This window comes from Oppia nitens, unplaced genomic scaffold (assembly GCF_028296485.1).
Source record: "Oppia nitens isolate AA-2021 unplaced genomic scaffold, nextdenovo-longstitch-racon4-pilon3 scaffold12_pilon_pilon_pilon, whole genome shotgun sequence".
NCBI lineage: Eukaryota > Metazoa > Arthropoda > Arachnida > Sarcoptiformes > Oppiidae > Oppia > Oppia nitens.
In genome coordinates, this window is record NW_026533191.1 from 1049877 (window position 1) to 1070235 (window position 20359).

At 22.8% G+C, this 20359-nt stretch overlaps 3 protein-coding genes across 3 annotated transcripts; 1 reads left to right on the forward strand and 2 right to left on the reverse strand.

Annotated features, from left to right (window-relative positions):
- Positions 1-739: 739 nt before the first annotated feature.
- Positions 740-3996, reverse strand: LOC128955110 (flavin-containing monooxygenase 5-like). Its single transcript, XM_054300753.1, has 5 exons — positions 3640-3996; positions 2732-3118; positions 1968-2283; positions 1042-1530; positions 740-972 (listed from the first exon to the last, which is right to left on the reverse strand). The coding sequence occupies exons 1-5, from the start codon at positions 3904-3906 to the stop codon at positions 779-781; spliced, it is 1653 nt and encodes a 550-aa protein (XP_054156728.1). The 5' UTR covers positions 3907-3996; the 3' UTR covers positions 740-778.
- Positions 3997-5825: 1829 nt separating this feature from the next.
- LOC128956721 (flavin-containing monooxygenase 5-like) lies at positions 5826-9651 on the reverse strand. Its single transcript, XM_054302438.1, has 5 exons — positions 9376-9651; positions 8259-8627; positions 7237-7552; positions 6371-6859; positions 5826-5926 (listed from the first exon to the last, which is right to left on the reverse strand). The coding sequence occupies exons 1-5, from the start codon at positions 9649-9651 to the stop codon at positions 5826-5828; spliced, it is 1551 nt and encodes a 516-aa protein (XP_054158413.1).
- Positions 9652-11034: 1383 nt separating this feature from the next.
- Positions 11035-16669, forward strand: LOC128956731 (serine/threonine-protein kinase PLK4-like). Its single transcript, XM_054302448.1, has 7 exons — positions 11035-11231; positions 11625-12276; positions 12608-12808; positions 13887-13999; positions 14218-14400; positions 14890-15351; positions 16485-16669. Exons 1-7 carry the CDS (start codon positions 11051-11053, stop codon positions 16667-16669), a joined length of 1977 nt encoding a protein of 658 aa, XP_054158423.1. The 5' UTR covers positions 11035-11050.
- Positions 16670-20359: the final 3690 nt, after the last annotated feature.

Genomic DNA, 20359 nt, shown 5'->3' on the forward strand with positions numbered 1-20359 from the left:
ATTATATGTATATATATATATGTGTGTTATTATATTTAAATTTTATTTTTACTTAAAATTATATAAATAATTAAAGGTTTTCGTATTTTAAAGTATTTTATTTTTCCCCCACTCCCCCTATATATATATATATATATAGCAATGTTATTGATATTTTTTTTGTAATCATAATTAATGATCAATTTAGTTATCAATTTAGTATAACAAATTGTAATTGGTCATTTTTATATATATAATTAATTTTTTGATTATTTAGTTAGATATTAATTGCAATTGACTATTATTTTTATTTTAACAATAAATTAGCCAGGCAATCATATAAATAAATAAATATATATATTTAAATTAACAATTTATAATTTATTTAATTATTATACATTTTTTTGCACTAGTCTAAAACACAAAAATCTTAATTAATATATTATCTAAAATTTAGTTATATAATTTATCAAAAAATATTAACTGATATTAATTTTTATATTTATAACATATTATTATTATTATTATTATAAAATTTACAAAAAAATATTGTTTTTTTAATTTTTAATTTTACCATAATTATTATTAATGATAACTAAATAAACAATTAAATATGTAAAAAAAATAATTTATAAACCATAAATTAATTATAAATTTTTTAATTGATAAATGTCTCAATTTATTATTGATATTTTATGTTTTTTTTAAAAAAAATAATTTTTTGTAAAAAATAACAATTTATAAAATTGGGAAAAAATTAAGGAAAAGAAATTTATTTATTAAAAAACTTTTTTTTTGATTAAACAATTTGACTGTAAAATAAAAATAATAAAATCCCAACAATAAAACTAATGGCAAACATCCCGGTGCTTAGTCCTAGACCTGAAGCTATCTGTTTTTTAGCTACCTTTCCGTATCTGGTTTGTAGCGGTGCTTCAATACGTTCATCGATGGTCAGTAGGGCCTGTCGGGCACCGGGCCATGAATGAGGTCCTTAAAAAAATCAACAATAATTGTTCAAATAATAGTCATATAAAATAATTTTTTTTTTTAAATACTAACCATTCAGCCGATACTGATAGGGAGCACAGGGACCGAATACCAGTGCCCGCCACAGTGTCGGATCAGTAAACAGATATGTCCACAGTTTAGGCTTACAGCCGACCTGTTCGGCCAAATCGTCCATAAAGTCCAGCCAATCCACTTGTATCGTATGTCGACTACTATCGTAATACCGGTGCCGCATATCCCTGAGTCGTTGGTCAATATTGGCCAACATCGACTGGCGTGACGGTAGCCGTACTTTGTTGGCCATCAATAGGGCAAACCATCGACACTGTAGTTCGGCGATCGGCATTATGGCACCGATTGGTTGTATGAGTCCGATAAAGGCCAGTGTTTTCGGATGCGAGAGTTTCGGTGCAAATGCATACTTATAGAGCTCTATACGATTGCCATCAGTAGGTATGAGCTCCTGTGATATGAACGGAAACGATACATGATATCCAGTGGCCAATACTACCGCATCGCACGGTGTTTCCTCGGTATCGCCTATAAATTGTGTGGGAAAAAAATTTTAGCAAAAAATATATATATATTTTATAGAATTTAGTGAGAATTTTTAGGTAATTTAGTGGGAATTAAGTGGAAATTTAGTGGAAATTTAATGGGAATTTAGTGAGAATTTTTAGGTAATTTAGTGGGAATTAAGTGGGAATTAAGTGGGAATTTAGTGGTAATTTAGTGGTAATTTAGTGGGAATTTTTAGGGAATTTATTAAATAATTATATTATATTTGGTAAATAATTATTGTTTAAATATGCTATAAAAAATGTTTACCCGCCCCCTATACCACCCCCAAACTTTTTCAAGTTTTTTTTGCCATTTTACCCCACCCTATACCCAACCGCCCTGAAATCGAAAACCTTTTATCAACCCTATTATATATATATATAATAATATAATAATAATAGTTTTTTAAAACAAACCTTCAAATATGATACCCGTTTCAGTGAACCGTTCGATATCGCCCTTAACAATGACAGTGCCCGACAGTATACGATTAGGTAGGGTATCGTTGATCATAATATGTTGGGCCAGTACCCGATGTTTGGGTTTCAATTGATAGTCATTATGGTCGACCACTTTATTGAGTTTATTTTCCATTAAATTACATTTCATATTATATGGCAATAGATTTAGTAGAAAATTATTGATACGACGACTGACTACAGTGTCCACTGGTTTACCGTTTGGGCCAACCCGGTAGACAACCCACGTTCCTCTACGTGTCGACAGATATGTCTATTATTTATTGATATAATAATAAAAATAATTAATAAAATTTTAATTTAAACAATTATTTTTAATTAGTTAGTTAATTAATTAGTTAGTTAATTATTAATAGTTAATTAGTTAATAGTTAGTTAATTAGTTAGTTAGTTAATTAGTTAGTTAATTAGCTAGTTAGTTAATTATTAATAGTTAATTAGTTAATAGTTAGTTAATTAGTTAGTTAATTAGCTAGTTAGTTAATTATTAATAGTTAGTTAGTTAATAGTTTGTTAATTAGTTAGTTAGTTAATTAGTTAGTTAATTAGCTAGTTAGTTAGATAGTTAATTAGTTAATTAGTTAATTAGTTAATTAGTTATTTAATTAGTTAGTTAATTAGTTATTTAATTAGTTAGTTAATTAGTTATTTAATTAGTTAATTAATTAGTTAGTTAATTAGTTATTATATTAATTAAGTACCTGAGCGGCTACAGTGGCCACCTCTACGGCCGCATCGCCGCCCGAATTGCCAATTCCCACAACAACTACCCGTTTGTCTGTATAGCCCTCCGATGTCTTGTATGAATGTGTATGCGATATACGACCTTTGAATAGGTGTTGATCTCGGAATGTCGGTACCAATGGCCGGACGTGATGACCAGTACATACCATTACACCGTCAAATACTTCGGTCGACTCCTGGCCGTCACCGTTACCGTCATTGTTCTTGTTGTTGTCGCGGGCCGTTATCTTCCAGCGCCCGGTGCTCTCGTAGTCGTCATTGGGCTCCACTTTCAGTACATCGTGTCTGAATCGGACGTATCGATTGAAACCAAATGTCTGATTATATCCGTCAAAGTATTTAACCTAAAAAAAATTGATTTAAAAAAAATTATTTTAATAAAAATCAATTGCTTTATAAATATATTTTTATATCTATATAATGTAATATAATATTATTCATTTGCAACTAAATAATGATAACTAATAAATAATATCTATTACTATCTGTTTAATTATAAACACTTAATGATATTAAACATTAATTTATAATTTTATATTTACTAAAATAATAAAATTTAATGATATTTTTAATTTTCTAATAATTATAATTTATAACACATACACATACACATACACATACACATACACATACACATACACATACACATACACATACACATACACATACACATACACATACATATATATAGTTATTTATAAACTGTAACATTTTAATTATAATACAAAAATATGGTTATAATATAATTTAGTTATAATAAATTTAAGCATAATTATGGCGCAGTCATTATATAATTATTATTATTTTTATATATATATTTTTTATATACAGTATATATATATACCGGTATATAAAAAAAACTAACCATTTTTGTGTTGTGCATATAGTTGGGAAAGTCGGCCGGCGGTGGATAGTCTGAATAGGACTGCATTTCTTTGCTAGTATTAATAATAGTACTTTTGGCCACTGAGGCCACACCGTCGACATCGTCCTCGTGATATCGCCACAGACCACCCGTATGACCAGTTTTTTCGTAGACAACCACATCGTAGCCCTCTTCTAGACAGGCTTTACAAGCGGTAGCACCGGCACAACCGGCACCTATGATACCGATACGTAATTTTGATGACATTTTTGTTATTATATATAATAGTTTAAAATGTATTCAACAACAAAAAAAATGTTTATTTAGTTACTAATAATAAGTAATTATATATCTATTTGTTGAGTTAGTTAGCAAACAAACAAAACTTTAAACCTTTTATAGACAACTATTAAATACTATTTATTATTACTTTATTTAATGTTTTAATACAGTATTAATAAATGTATTTTTAATTTAATGTTTTTTTATTATTATTATTATTAATTATTAAGCTTAACTCATAAATTGTTTATTAACTGATATTAAATTAATTTTATTTTTTTAAAAAAACTGATAAGTCATACAAATTAATATCTAATAGGCTTATCTTATTTGATAACAGTTAATAAATAGCAGCTAATATTTTTAATGTATTCAATCAAATATTTATCAAAAAATAATAATAATTACTAATATATTATATTAGTGTTGCAATCTGCGGGGTTGGGGGGGGGGTTGGGGTTGGTTGGGTTGGGTGGTAGTATTGTGCTCCCCCTTCTCTGAGACTTTGATTGATACTAAAAAAAAGTGCATCAATATAGACCCTTACTATCCTTAAATGTTTTTCCTAACCCCCCCCCCCATTCCCCGCCCATTTATTTTCAATTTAACCCACCCATACCCTAACCCAGTTACCCATTACTTATTTATATTAAATGTACTCATATAAATAGATTCAATATTTTTAAAAAATATATATATAAATATATTTTATCATCAAATTATTTATATATAGATATACAGTATATATATATATATATATATATATATATATATACTGTATAAGTGATTACATAATCAAATTTAATAATGTTTAATCTCAATGATAATAATAATAGTTAATAATAATGTTAATAATAATTGTTTTTTATTTTTTTAAAAAAAAAACTGTATATACTGTATAAATTAGTATAAAAATTATACAGTAAATTTCACAATATTAATTAAATAACATACGCAACTCAATGTAAATTTATTATTATTATTATTATTATTATCACTCATGATTGAAAATGACTGGTAATTATCTTAAAAAAATAATAATAAATATACAGTTATAACTTGCACAAATAAAAATTAATCAATATATATATATATATATTAATAATAATAATAATATATTATATATTATTGCAATAATTTTATTTTATAAATTAGTAATTATTTTTTTTCTGTGGATATTTATAAATATTTATAACATTTTTATTGTTGTTATTATAGAATAAGTAATATTTTTTTATATATTATTAAATTTTATATACAGTTATATTTTGTTTTATACCTATATATAAATTTATTTTTAAAGAATATGAAAATTATAGATTTTTTTTATTTAAAAATTTTTAATTTCCCACCCCCTCCATGTTTTTTTTGAAAAACATTTTCAACTAATTGGCTAATTAATTACCAGGTAATAGCTATCTAATAATACAGTATATATATATATATATATATATATATATATATAACTGTTAAATATTGGTCATTACAGCTGTAACATCGTACACCCATTTTAGTTACCCCCACCCCCCCACTGTGAACCCCACAACCTTGCTTAATTTACTAAAGATTGTAAAAAATGTGAGTTATTTTTTTGTTTACTATAAAAAAAATATGTTAGTTTTCATATAGGGTATGAAATGCAATGAAATACGGTATATATATTATAAAAAAAAATTTATTAAAAAAACACTTTTTTATAACAAATTTTTATTTACATTTTTTAATTTTCATAACACTATATCAAAGATAATATTTATAATTTATTTTAATACAAACAAAACTACAGTAAGTATTATATATATATTTATTGAGATTAAAATTGAGATAAAAAAATATTTATTGTTAAGTTAAAACATTTAAACTAACAAAAAAAATAATATATAATTTATTAATTAATATATTTATCACAATTTTTTAGGTCTAGTTCTGGTGCTAAGCGGCGCCCGTATCCTCTGGTCTACCGTTACTATCAATTGGCGGCTCTGTTTGAACTGGGAGTTTGGACCTTCAAAAATAAAAAATTTAAAAAAAACATTAATTTTTCAATCTATTAAAATAACTAAAAAATAATAATTAAAAATTCTAATAGAGTAGTATATAATAGATAATAAATACCAGTATTATATTACATTTATCATCAAGGTTGCGAAAGGTGGGGTAGTAGGGGTAAGACCATCTACCCCCTGAGATCAAGATATTTAGGTTTTACCCACCCACCTCACCCACCCCTGGACTAAGGCCAAAAAAGTTAGGGACACACTAACATTTTTTTAGCACCGATGGGTTTACCCGACCCGACCCCCCTCCACAAACTTTTTCAAGATTTTTGCCATTTTACTACCCCCTATACCCCCCCCCCCGTTGAAATCGAAAAAACCTTTTGCAACCCTGATATTTATATATATATATATATATACAGTATATATATATATATATATATATAGCTTACCGTTTAGCCTGTATTGATAGGGCACACAGGGGCCGAAAAACAGGTGCCACCAGAGGACTGGATCAGTAAAAAAATATTTAAAAAGTTTAGGTTTGACACCCAATATGGCGGCCAACTGATCCATATAAGGTATCCAATGGACTTCCAGTGAATGTCGTTCCGGACTATGAAAACGTTTTCGGATCCACCGGTTCTTACGTTTGATATCTTTAAGCATTTTATCGGCCGTCGGTAGTTGAAGTTCACCGGCCATTAGCCGACAGAACCAACGAGTTTGTAGTTCGGCCAGCGGTGGTATTGCACCGTTAGGTTGTACGCAGCCGATAATGGCCAGTGTATGCGCGTGTTTTAGGTGCGGGTAAAATACGTTTTTATATAGATTGAAATTGGCCTTGGTGATGGGTAGGACTGAGCCGGGTATGAACGGATAGGATAGTTCATAGCCAGTGGCCATTACTACCGTATCGCACGGGGTTACATCGGTGTCACCTATTTTTCAAAAAAAAAACAAACAAACAGTTATTTTTGTTGTTGTATTTAACTATTAGTATACTGTATATACCATATATATATATATATACAGTATATAAACAATATATAAACAGTATATATACTATATATACTGTATATATATACCGTATATATACTGTATATATACTGTATATATATACTGTATATATATATACTGTATATATATATCAGGGTTAAGCAAGGTTTTTGAATTTTAGGGGGAGGGGTGGAGGTAGGCTGGGGTGAAATTTCTCAAAAAATCTTCGGGGGAGGGGTCTGGGTCTAGGGTTGGGTGGGGTCTAGACTTTTATAGCATATATCTATAGATTTTTAGATGAAACTAATAATAATAATACCCTTAAATATGACACCGTTTTCGGTAAACCGGTCAATGTCTGGCCTAACCGTTACAAATCCCGATAGTATTCGATTGGGTAGATCATCGTTGACCATCGGGTGCTGAGCAAATAGCCGATGATCTGGTTTGAGGTCGTATAGCCGATGATTGAATTTCGTGTTGACATACAGTTCCCCGAAATAGCATTGCATACGATACGGTGTCAGACCTATGATTGTGTTCAGTACTCGTCGATGGAATTGTGTGTCAAACGGCTGTCCTCTGAAACCAACCCGACGTACAATCCATGAGCCGCTACGAGTCGACAAATATAACTGTTTTTTGTTTAATAATAATAAATTTTTAAATAATATTTAAAAATATTATTTTAATAATTAATATATAAATACCAAATATATTAAAAGTAAATATTTAATATATATATATATATATATATACAGTATATATATATATTTATTTATATATAAAATATGTATTAATTATAGTTTTATTATTAATAAAATATAAGTGAAAATGTGTTTTTTTAAATAATTATAAAAAAAAAATTTTCCAATAAAATAATTTATATAATTTTGTTATTATTTTTTTTATCAAATAATTCAATTATTATTCAAATATTTAATTTTTTTTATAATACTACTACTATTAACAATAATAATACTGTAATAATACTAATACTAATAATAATAATAAAGTATAGAAATGTTTATTTTAAAACAATTAGCATATTTTGCATCATTAGAGTTGATAAAAAATAATGATTTTTTGAAAAAAATAGTAATAAAATATTTTTAACAACTAATATAAGTATCATTAAATTATATAAAATACTGTATGAAAAATTACATTAAAACTTATTATATAAAACAATTTGTATAAATATTATCATTATTAATGTACTGTAAAACTTATAATTATTTTTTTGAAAACTTAATTCAAAAAAATCATTAGTATATTGTTTTGTGATTTTATCAATACTTTTAATAATAATAATTAATATATTATTAAATTAGGTCATACTTTTTTGGCCACCGTAGACAACTCGACGGCAATATCGCCGCCGGAGTTACCGATGCCGACCACTACAACCGTCCTGTTTTCATATACCGCCGACGGTTTCCGATAGTTACGCGAATGTATAATCTGGCCCTTAAACCGATGCTGATCGGTAAACTCCGGCATAACGGGCCGATTATTAAGTCCCGTACATACCATAACACCCGAACAAATATCGGTAAAAACTTGTCCGCTGACCAGATCCATGACCGTCAGTGACCATTGGCCGGTTAGGTCGTAGTCCAGGTTCGGGCGACATGTGATTACTTGGTGTTTGAATTTAACATATTTATCAAACGATATACTATCGGCACAATGTTGCAGATATTTTGACTATTATTTTATTGTTGATATAATAAAAAAAAAGTTAGAAAACAATTGATTTTATGGATAATTTAATGGTATAATCATAGCATAGTTATTATTACTATTAGGTATAGTAGAGAAAGAGAGAGAAAGAAAGAAAGAGAGAGAGAGAGAGAGAGAGAGAGAGAGAGAGAGAGAGAGAGAGAGAGAGAGAAAGTAATTATTAATAATTTAAATAATTATTTGTTAATTATTTTTTTTAGTGATTACCGTAATCAGTGATTATAATTACTGTATTATTTTAATAGTATAGTTTGATAATTAAACGCATTATTATTATTATTATTATTAATGTGTTGTATAAATTGAATATTTATTATTATTCAAAAAAAATAAAATAAATAAATATAAGGAAAAGTTTATAATTAGTATTAATAATAATAAATGATTAATTATAATAAATTAGTCAATAGTTGTTAAATTAAATATAAATATATTTTTTGTTATTTAAATAAATCAAACAAAATATATTGTAAATATATTGTACAGTAGTTTTTAATTTATTTTTTTTAATATTAGCATTTTATTTATGTTAATCAATGTGAATAAATTATTAATATTAGTAATTATTAGTCATAAGTATAATATTAATAGTTATAATATTAATAATTATAATATTAATAATTATAATATTAATAGTTTACAAAAATAAGTTATTAATAATACAAACAAACAAAAAATAAATAAATATCGATACAGAGTCTGTTATACATACCATATATGAATTGACCATAAAATTAGGATAATCTTCGGGCACCGGTATGTCCGAGTAGGCGGTCATCTCTTTGCTAGTATTGCTAACCAATGTCTTCATTATCATAGCGTTTCCGTCGACATCATTATCGTCGTCTTCACTGTATCTCCAGAGACCACATATATGGTCAGTCCTCTCATAGCAGACAATACTAGTAAATCCTTGTTCACGGCATGCCTTGACCGCTGCTATACCCGATATACCGGCACCGATAATAGCTATACGTTTGGCAGACATTTCATATATATATATATATACAGTATATATGTTAAACAACAACAAAATTGTATATATTATATATAACTTAACTAATAGTATGTGAATAGCATTACTAATAGTATTGATAATAATAAATAAAAAAATTTATAAAAATAAAATAACTTTCAAAACTTGTTTTATTTTACGACTAAATATACTGTAGTATTGAAAGACAGGTATTTTCTATGAGTTAATGGATTAAATAAACGATTGTTTGAAAATAAAATATCGTTAAGTTATATATATAATTTTATTATTTAGTTTTTTTGTTGTTGTTTTTTAGTGTAAAAACTAGTTTTTTTTAGTTTTTATTTACCGGTAATAATTATTTTTTAAAAAATTGACTAATAATAAAATTTAAAAAATCATTGATGAATAAAAATTTTGATGACGTTAATTGCATGTATATAATTATAATTATATAAACAATTTTCATTTAATAATTTATTTAGTTATATATTAGTACAGGTTATACACAATGCTTATATAATATTAAATATATATATATATATATATTTATATATAAAGTATATACAAATTTCTCGTTAATTAGACAAATGAGTAATTTATTTGTATTAAAACTTAAGTTTTTGTATTACTTTTATATTAAATTATTTTAATTATTCAAATATTTTCTCTTTATAATTAAATATATTATTAATTAATTGTAATTAAATTTATTATAATTATTAATTATAAATTGTAAAATATATTTTTAATTTCATTTATAGTATTTAATATAATTTTTTAATATTTTAATATAAAAGTTATAAATATACTGATAGTGTAATAATATTTATCATTATTATACAATTCATTTATATATATATATATATATAATATTGTTTATCTATTAATAACTATATATATATATAATGACATAAAATATAGTTAAAAAAATATAAAGCATTTTATCAGAATATAAATATAATAATTGATTATAACTATAACAATTTTGACCTAGACACTTAATCATATAATAACAATAAAATGTCAATTTTAACTGTAAATACTCTATATTAAAATTATATACTATTGTAGTATTGTTTATTTGTTTTATGTAAAACAATAATATAGTTTTAATAATAATAATAATGGTTTTTTATTAAAATCAAATTAATTAATAATTAGTTATTTTTAAAAAAAACTAATAGATTTTATAATAATCCTTAATATAATTATAATAAAAATGTAATATAAATAATGTTTATGTAATTATATATATATATATAAAATATAAATATTTAATATATATTGTGTTATTAAAATATAATAATTTTTATTTATTTGTTTTTTATTTTAAGTGTAAATTATTTTTAATTATATTTTTATAAATTTAATTTTTTTTAATTTAGTAAATTGGGGGTGTGCACTGAATATGGACGACCAGATGCCAGCAGCACCGGTATTATCCAGCAAAATGTTCATACAAGCTGGTAGATTGGAAAATGAATTTCAACTGGGTAATGTTTTAGGTAGGGGCTCGTTTGGCCTGGTTAATGAGGCCAAAAATCTAATTGATGAAAAAATGTATGCCATCAAACGTATAAATATTGAAGGTATAAACTATTTTTATTTTATTTTTTTTTTTGATTAACAATAATTGCAACTAGGTCAATATTTTCAATAAAATTAAAAACTAAATAATTATTTATTTATTTAAAGTGATTTAATTTTTTAAATTGAAATATTTAAATAATGTTTATTTAATTTAATATAAATATACAAAAAATAAAAAATATCAATAAAATAATTATATTATTTAGAAACATATCAATTGATTTACAAAATAAAAAATTAATTGAAAAATATGAAAATTAATTATTATTATTATTAATATTATTAGTTTATTATTATTATTAGTTTATTAATATATTTTTTAAAATTTAAATTTATTATTATTTAAAAAATAAATAAATTTATTATCATTATCAATATTTAATGGAAACTAGAATACGATATGGAAATGCCTTTACCGGCACCGGGGGGACACTCGCGCGAGACGGCCTCTCCCTCAATGTCCAGACACGTAACCCTTGAACAGGACTACGAAAACAAACGTAGCGAAGTGAAAATCTGGGCCCAACTGGACAGCGACCACTTTGTCCAATACCGGTCCTCGTGGGTCGAGAGCTACGGTAACGGCAGCGGTGGTCAGGCCAGTCATCTAATGTTTCACATACAGATGGACTTGTGTTGGTTTACATTGAAGGCGGCCATCGATCAGTATAAACAGTTTGTCGACTCATCCAACAATCAACTATTGCCACCCCTGGGCTACTATATGGCTACCGAGTTGCTGGAGGAGGTGCTCCTGGGTATCAACTATTTGCATAGTCGTCAGCCACCGATCATTCATCGGGATATTAAGCCGAAAAATATACTGATCAAAGAGTCGGCGTACGGCCGGTTTGTTAAGATAGCCGATTTTGGACTAGCCGTTGCCCATAGAGAGCACTCCCAGAGTCATACACAGAATGTCGGTGCCGACAAATATATGGCACCTGAGGTCAAACGTAGCCGACATTATGGGCCGAAAGCCGATATGTATAGTATTGGCGTAACGATGCAAGAGTTGTATAACTTTGATGTCAACACATTTAAGTAAATTATTGAATTAATTAATTATTATTGAAATTAATTAGAAATTATTATTAGTAAATTAATTTATTAGAAATTATTATTATTAAATTAATTTATTAGAAATTATTATTATTATTATTGAATTAATTAATTAGAAATTATTATTATTATTATTATTATTGAATTAATTATAGATTTTTATTATTATTATTATTCAAATTAATTAGAGATTATTATTATTGAATTAATTAGATATTATTATTATTATTCAAATTAATTAGTTTTTAATAATTATTATTTTTGTTTTGTTTTATTGTTTCAATATATATATATACATGTATAATAATTATAGAAAAAATACCTATACATATAAAGATGATTTTATGATGATATTCAAAATGGTTTCCGACTTACTAAACGGTTCCAGTAGTGTACGGCCATCGTGTCAACAATTACTGGACAAAAGTACCGATTGGTTGGTACCGTTTGATACCGTCACCGGCTATGTTGAGTCCTCAATGGATATTAACAAACAATACGATTACAGTACTGAGTTTACACAATATTTTTTGAAAACTAAATACAAGTTTAATAATAAAATACAATAAAAAAAAAGTTTTTAGGATTTTATTTTTTGTGGACAATTTTATAATAATATTTAAATCGTTTTAAATACCAGTATTAATGTCATAATATATTATTATTATTATTGAGAAATATTAAATTCATAACAAACAAACAAACAAAAAAAAATAATTATAATATTTTAAGTAATAATTTTCATAATAAAATAAGTAATATTAAGTTTAATTTTAATTAGATTTATTAGTTAAATGATTTTTTTAAATTGTGTAAAATTTGTAAAAATACTATAACTTCAACACAAAAACGTCAGTTTAGTTGTAAAAAAGTTTTGTCGCAAATAGTTAGACACAACAAAAAAAAGTTAATTTCCTTTAAGTATTGATATAACTATCATATTATATGTTAATTATAAAATAATTTTAATTTTATCATTTCCTATATGTCATTATCAGTGTTTAAATAGACGTAGATTACAATATTTTTTTAAAAGAAAATTTTCTAATTAAAAATTCAATTTAATTATAGTATAAAATGTTTAATAATTTTACAAAATACTAATGTAGTATTTAATAATTGTTTAAAAATATTTAAATTATTATTAATGATAATTAATTTTTATAAATATATATATATATAATTGTTATTTGAAAATAATATAATGAATAAATGTTTTAAACAAAAAAATGTATTAATTGTATTTATATTGTTATTAACACAATAACTAAATATATTGTTTTTAGTGTTTAATATTCAATCTGTAAATATCTAATTAATTTTAATATAATAATAATTTTGTTTTTTACTTAAACAATTATGATAAAACATAAACTATTATTTTCATATTTTATTATAATAAATATTTCTATATTAAATAATTTTAATAATTTTGTATTATCTTCAAAATTAAATAATATGCTAAATAATTTTAAACTAAATTCACTAATGGATAATTATTATAGTAAACCACATAAAACTGATTACTATAATAAATATAATTATGATAGAAATAATAATAATAATAATAAAAATTACATTAATGTAAATAGTGGTAAATGTGAAATTAAAATTATTACCGATGGTACATGTACTATTAATAATCAGCTAGTACAACCTAAAATTATTGTTAAACATTCGACCAAGCTCAAAGATTATTATCCAGGTAAAAAATTTTATTTTTGAAATAATATATTTAATATATGATATTTATTATTATTATTATTATTATTATTATTATTATTATTATTATTATTATTATTATTATTATTATTATTATTATTATTATTATTATTATTATATTATTATATTATTATTATTATTATTATTATTATTATAATTATTATTATTATTAATTATTATTATTATTAATTATTATTTAAGTCTATAAACTCAATGAGCGAACCAATAATAATCGTATGCGAAATATGCAACCATTCAGTATCGGTGAGGACAGGGCTAACCAATTGGTCGACCAGTTTATCAAGCAATTTAAACGACAATTTATGGGACAAATTGATCCGTTAGTTGTGAAAAGTTTTGGTACATTTATGCTCAAAGATATGGGTATTTATATAACCGATAATATTTTAAATAAATTAAAAATAAATTAACTTAAATAATGTAAATTGTAATCTATTGTCTATAATATGTAATTAATTAATTTTTAATTTTATTATTAATTAATAATAATAGATAATTTTGTAAAAATAAAAATAAATTTTATTTAGTAAACATAATTAATTTAGTCAAATAAAATGTAAATCTTTCAAATGATTTCTAATTAGTATTTATAATATATTTATATATTATTATATATAATAGTATTATAATTGAAAAATTACAGTTTTTTATTTAAAAAAAATGAATTGAAAACTAACTAATATTAACAATAAAATATTATTTAATAGATTTTTCTAAAATTAAAAAAAAACTAATTTATTAATTAACTAATATATATATACATTATATATAATATAAAATAATTTTGTTTAAATTAATTAATAATTTAATTTTAAAAAATTATTTTTTATTATTATTAATTAAATTAAAAAGGTACAATTAGGATATATGACCTGTCAATCAAGGGCGTGTCCAATATGCACCGGGAGGGCCCGATTGAATTGCATACTAACAGCCAATTGAAGCTATGGTCAATCGGTGTCAATCTAACCATCGATAACTTGACGGCCGATTTTCTAGTTGATGGCCAAATACAGCGCGGTCTACATATAACCGGTTGGCAACTACAGGTGCTAATCAAACGGTGCCAATTGATGGCGATACTTGAGTATAACCAGTTGACGAAAATGTTGACCCTGGTCAATTTAGATATGACCAGTTTCCAGGGTTTTGAATTGAATACCGAAAATCTAGCCTGGCCATTTAGTCAGGTTGTACCGCAATTGGTTGACCACCAGATGAACCATTTGAATCGTTTGATTAGTTTCAATGCGCACCGGTATCTCAAAGAGACATTGAAATCGTTTAATGTATCAGAAATTGTCGATAATATGGGTGCAAATAATATTGTTAATAATAATAATAATAATTAGATAAATAATTTTTTGTTAATCTATTAATAATTATGATTTAAAAAATAATAATAAATATATGTATTATTGTTATAATAAATATTGTAAAAAAAGTTTTATAACCAAACAAAAATTTGATCAAAAATTAATTGTCTTAATGTATAGTATAGTAATAAAAGCTATTATAGAAAAGTATATATTGTTTATATTTCAAAATAAATAATATTTATTAAATTTATACTCAAAAATAGACAGTTTTTATGGCAAAAAAACAAAAAAAATATAATAATGATATATATATTTAACATTTTATTAAATGTATTGTGAATTTTTACATTTATTTTATATATAATATTAATTATGCTAAACATTAATATAAATTGTTTATATTATATTAATAAAATAATTTAATTGTAAACTTGTTTACAAATATTATTTTTTTACTTAATGTAAAATAAATAAAAATTAAGTTTTATACAATTTTTTATATTTTTTATAAAATTTATTTAATGAACATTTTCAATAAACAGCAATGTATAGGATATAGCTACGCCAATTACCTAGATAAAATTAAATTCAAAAAATTAATTTTAAAAATACCTTGATAATAAATTAATAATAATTAATTAAATTTAATTAATTACCGATAAAAATAGCGATTTGTTAATATTGAAAAAATTAGATGCGCTAAACGTTTGTTGATTTAGCTGTAAATTTTGTATGGCATTTATCTAGATTATATATATAAAATAAAAAAATAAATTTTATTAATTAATTAACTAATTTATATATAAATATATTTTTTATAAAAAAAATTATCTAGGTTATATCAAATACAAAAAAATCAATTTTTTAATTAATTAACTAATTTATATATAAATATATTTAATTTTTTTCTAAAAAAATTACCTTGACACTTTTAGCACAATAATGTATCATTTTTGATGATAATAATTCAAATGTTTCTTTATTCTAATTACAAATAATAAAATAAATAATTATAATTAATATATATTTTTAATTTATATATAAATTTAAAAAAAAAATTAATTTTAATCTAAACTTTTTGGTTCATAATATCCACAAACAAACACCACATAAAAATCCGTACAACAGATACCATCAGTAATGGCCAAACATTTTTCATTGAAAATTTCCGGTCAATTTCCGATAGATTTTGTACGAAAAAACTGAACGATAATATGAAAACCATATTTAAGGAGAAGACTAATATTAGACATGGATTTAGTAAACGATTTGTTTGTTTGATAAGCGCCTGTATGTCAACTATTTGTGATTGAATTTCCAGGAAATTTAGTTGACAGCACCGGTACTGTTTGACACCTTCATTGAGTTTATCGATAATTATAGTGATATACATACTAAAGTAGACCAATAGAAAGCCTGTCTGGTCGGTCATAATTTCACTGGAGTTTTACACACAAAAAAATAAATAATAATTTAATTAATTTTTAAAAAATAATTAAAGAATTAATTTTCTAAAAAAATTATCAAGCATAATTAGTTATTTATTATAAATAAATACATGATAAAAATTTTTATACTAACATTTCTAACTATAAATATATAATAATAATAATAAATATAAAAAAATTATATAAAAATATATTATATAAAAAAAATTATCAAGCAAAATTATTTATTTTTTTAAAAATAAATACATGATAATAAGTTTTCTAATAATTTTTTCAACTAAAAATATATAATAATAATAAATATAAAAAATGTGTTGTAAAATAAATTAATTTCTATCTAAAAAAATCTATTTTTATTGTTGTTATTAATAAAAGTTTTTATTTTTAAAAAATTACTAATATATATATAAAATTAATTTAATAATAATAAAGTTTTATATATATAAAAAATTAATAATAATTTATTTATTTATTTTAATAATAAAAAAAATCCAGTATTACCTAAAACAGTCTTCAATTAGATGTATAACCTGTATATGTGTCCAATGTGTGACATTATCCAACATAAAGCCCATCGAAAACATCAATATAATTGACGCGAAAATATAGATAAAAACACCGATTTTCAGACTATAAAGTGATCGGCGATTGTGGCCGACACTGTTGCTTAGGTTGCGGACCAATCCATGGATAGCCCGTCCTCGACAGCTAAACATTATGGCCGTAAACAGATTGCAAAAGTTATAGTATAGGAACAGTATGTTAAACATGTAATAGGATGTTGGGTTTTGTTGATGTATGGCCGAGCTTAGGGAACAGGTTAACAAACATGGTATGTTGGCCATGGATACCAGTGCCCATACTAGTAGACCGTATACTAGTAGCAGATAGTTACCGTAACGGCTACTGTCACGGGTGCTATCATCATCATCATTGTAACCAATGTATAAAATACCGGCCAACCGATGAAATGTTATCATTATATTGAAGCCGTCGTCACCGATATCAGTGTCAGTAACGGTATTATTAACACTACTACTACTAGTGATGTTTGTTTCGTCAATAAGTTTGATATCATTATTTGATTTGTTAATAATTTTTTTGTTTAACAAAAATTTTTTGTTGTGATAAATAACATCATTAGACTTATCTTTTTTTATACAATTAATGCTAACATCAAAACTATTAGATATATTATTATTAGTATTATTATTATGTTTTAAATTAATAATTTTATCATTAATATCATTATTATTATTATTTGTTAAATCCATTTTTTTAATTACAATTATATGAATAACATAATTAAATTAAGAAATAATAATTAGTTTTATTAATATTTTATTTAGTTATATATTTTTTTTATTTAATTATCAATCATAAAATTTAAATTAATATTTAAAAACAATAAATATGACTATATTTTAAAGATTTAAACTTATGTTACTTATTATTAGATGATTTATAATACTATTAAATATTGAATTGAAATATTTTATTATTAGTATCAAAATATAATAATAATTTCACTTAAATTGAATAATAAACGTCAACTAAAATAAAGTTAAACTAAAATACAACTAACTTTCACACACAGAATATTCTATACATTTATTGACACATACAGTATATAACATATATTAATAAAATTGAATACAAAAATCTATAAATAAAATTATAATTACTAGTAAATAATGTCAATGTTATACTAATAACACACACACAAAAAAAACTATATTTCTATGGCTTCTAACAAACAAACAAAAAATTTAATTTTATTTCATATATTAATTTTTTTTTTGAGACACCGGTGCAAATGTAATCCAAATAATAATTTTTTGTATGTCTAGAAAAATAAATTGCTTTTAATAATGTCATCATTATTTATAATGAATATTAATAATAAAAATATAAATTTTCTATCAAATATAATAAAAATAATAAACTGTTTTATAGATTATAGAAATAATTTCTACACTAATGTAAACACATTTTGATCATAAATTATTGCAGTTTTATGGTATATAATAATATTTATGAATTAAATACATAATCATAATTGATTTTATTAATTTAATAATATTAATATTATTATTATTTAGTAACTAAGATATTATAATAATAGCCACAAAATTAATATTTATATAAAATAAAAGTAATTAAATACAATAATGTTGTATAGTATTATAAAAATAAATAATACTTATAATTAAATATGTTTAAAATTAATAATACAAAAAAATATATATTAATCTAAATATCGTTAATACTTTAATATATATATATATATATATATATATATATATATATTTGATAAGCTTATACAGTATAAAAATAAATTAAATTGACTAAATGACTAAATTAATTATTTATAAATAATATTTTTAGAAAATAAAATAAAATATACATAATTAATTAAAAAATAACTTTTTAATATAAAAAATAAAAATAAATATCAAACTAGATTTACAAAATAAAAGTAATAATAATAAATAAATAAAATGATTTTTTTTAATTATTTTATATTAAAAAAACAAAAATAAAATGCAAAAATCATAAATTCAATATAATAATAAATAGCGCCACCTTGGTAAAATTTTGTTCAATTATAAATAAAACTAAATAAATATAATAAATAACATTAGTATAGTTTTTTTAATAAAATAAAATAAAATAATTTTAAAATAAATAAATATTGACATTATAACAGTATTGTTATTTTTTCAATGATATAGTCAATGATATAAACTTATATTTATATAACTTTAGGCGCTATTGGATAACAATTAGATAATAAAGTACTGTATTTATTGACAAATATGTATTATATATACAGTATTTAATAAATTTAAGTTTAATTGTATTAAAATAATTAATTAATTAAAGGAAGTAATTAAAAATATTGATTGTTTGTTAATACATGAAAATAAAACCCTAACCATAAACCGTTTTATTTAGTTTTATTTTTGTTGGATTTCTACTCTAGTCCAGGAAATGTTATTAAACAAATATTTATGACTAGGTGATATTTAATATTTTTTTAAAAAAATAGTAATTAATAATAAACAATTAAATAAATGCATTATCATTAAATATTAAAAAATATATTATTTTTCATGTAATATGTGTTTTCAAAAAAATATACTAAATTAAAAAACTAATATAATTTACTACTATTAAAATATATTAATAAATAATTTATTATAATTTTAAAATACTTCAATAGACTATAACAATATATAAGTTACTGTATAATACAATATGATAAATAAAAAATTAATTAATGTAACCTATTTTTTTTGTTTTATTTAATATATATAACATTTATTATTATTATTATTATTATGTAGTAGTAATAAAATAATATCAGTGTTACTATCAGTTATACTAGAGATAACATAAAAAAAATATTTTTATTTATTTTATTTGAAAAAAATATATATAATTTATAATATTTAGTTTTTTTCAGCAGTTTTTTTTTTGATAATAATATATTCAATTAATCAATCAATCAATCAATCAATCAATCAATCAATCAATCAATCAATCAGTCAT

Coding starts and splice junctions, on each gene's coding strand:
- LOC128955110 (XM_054300753.1), bottom strand. CDS start 3,906: ATGTCATCAAAATTACGTATCGGTATCATAGGTGCCGGTTGTGCCGGT. Junction 2,284..2,731: donor TGGCCACTGTAGCCGCTCAG/GTACTTAATTAA, acceptor AATAAATAATAG/ACATATCTGTCGACACGTAG. Junction 1,531..1,967: donor AACGGGTATCATATTTGAAG/GTTTGTTTTAAA, acceptor CACAATTTATAG/GCGATACCGAGGAAACACCG.
- LOC128956731 (XM_054302448.1), top strand. CDS start 11,051: ATGGACGACCAGATGCCAGCAGCACCGGTATTATCCAGCAAAATGTTC. Junction 12,277..12,607: donor TTTGATGTCAACACATTTAA/GTAAATTATTGA, acceptor TAATAATTATAG/AAAAAATACCTATACATATA. Junction 14,401..14,889: donor ATTTATGCTCAAAGATATGG/GTATTTATATAA, acceptor TAAATTAAAAAG/GTACAATTAGGATATATGAC.
- LOC128956721 (XM_054302438.1), bottom strand. CDS start 9,651: ATGTCTGCCAAACGTATAGCTATTATCGGTGCCGGTATATCGGGTATA. Junction 7,553..8,258: donor TGTCTACGGTGGCCAAAAAA/GTATGACCTAAT, acceptor AACAAAAAACAG/TTATATTTGTCGACTCGTAG. Junction 6,860..7,236: donor AAACGGTGTCATATTTAAGG/GTATTATTATTA, acceptor TTTGAAAAATAG/GTGACACCGATGTAACCCCG.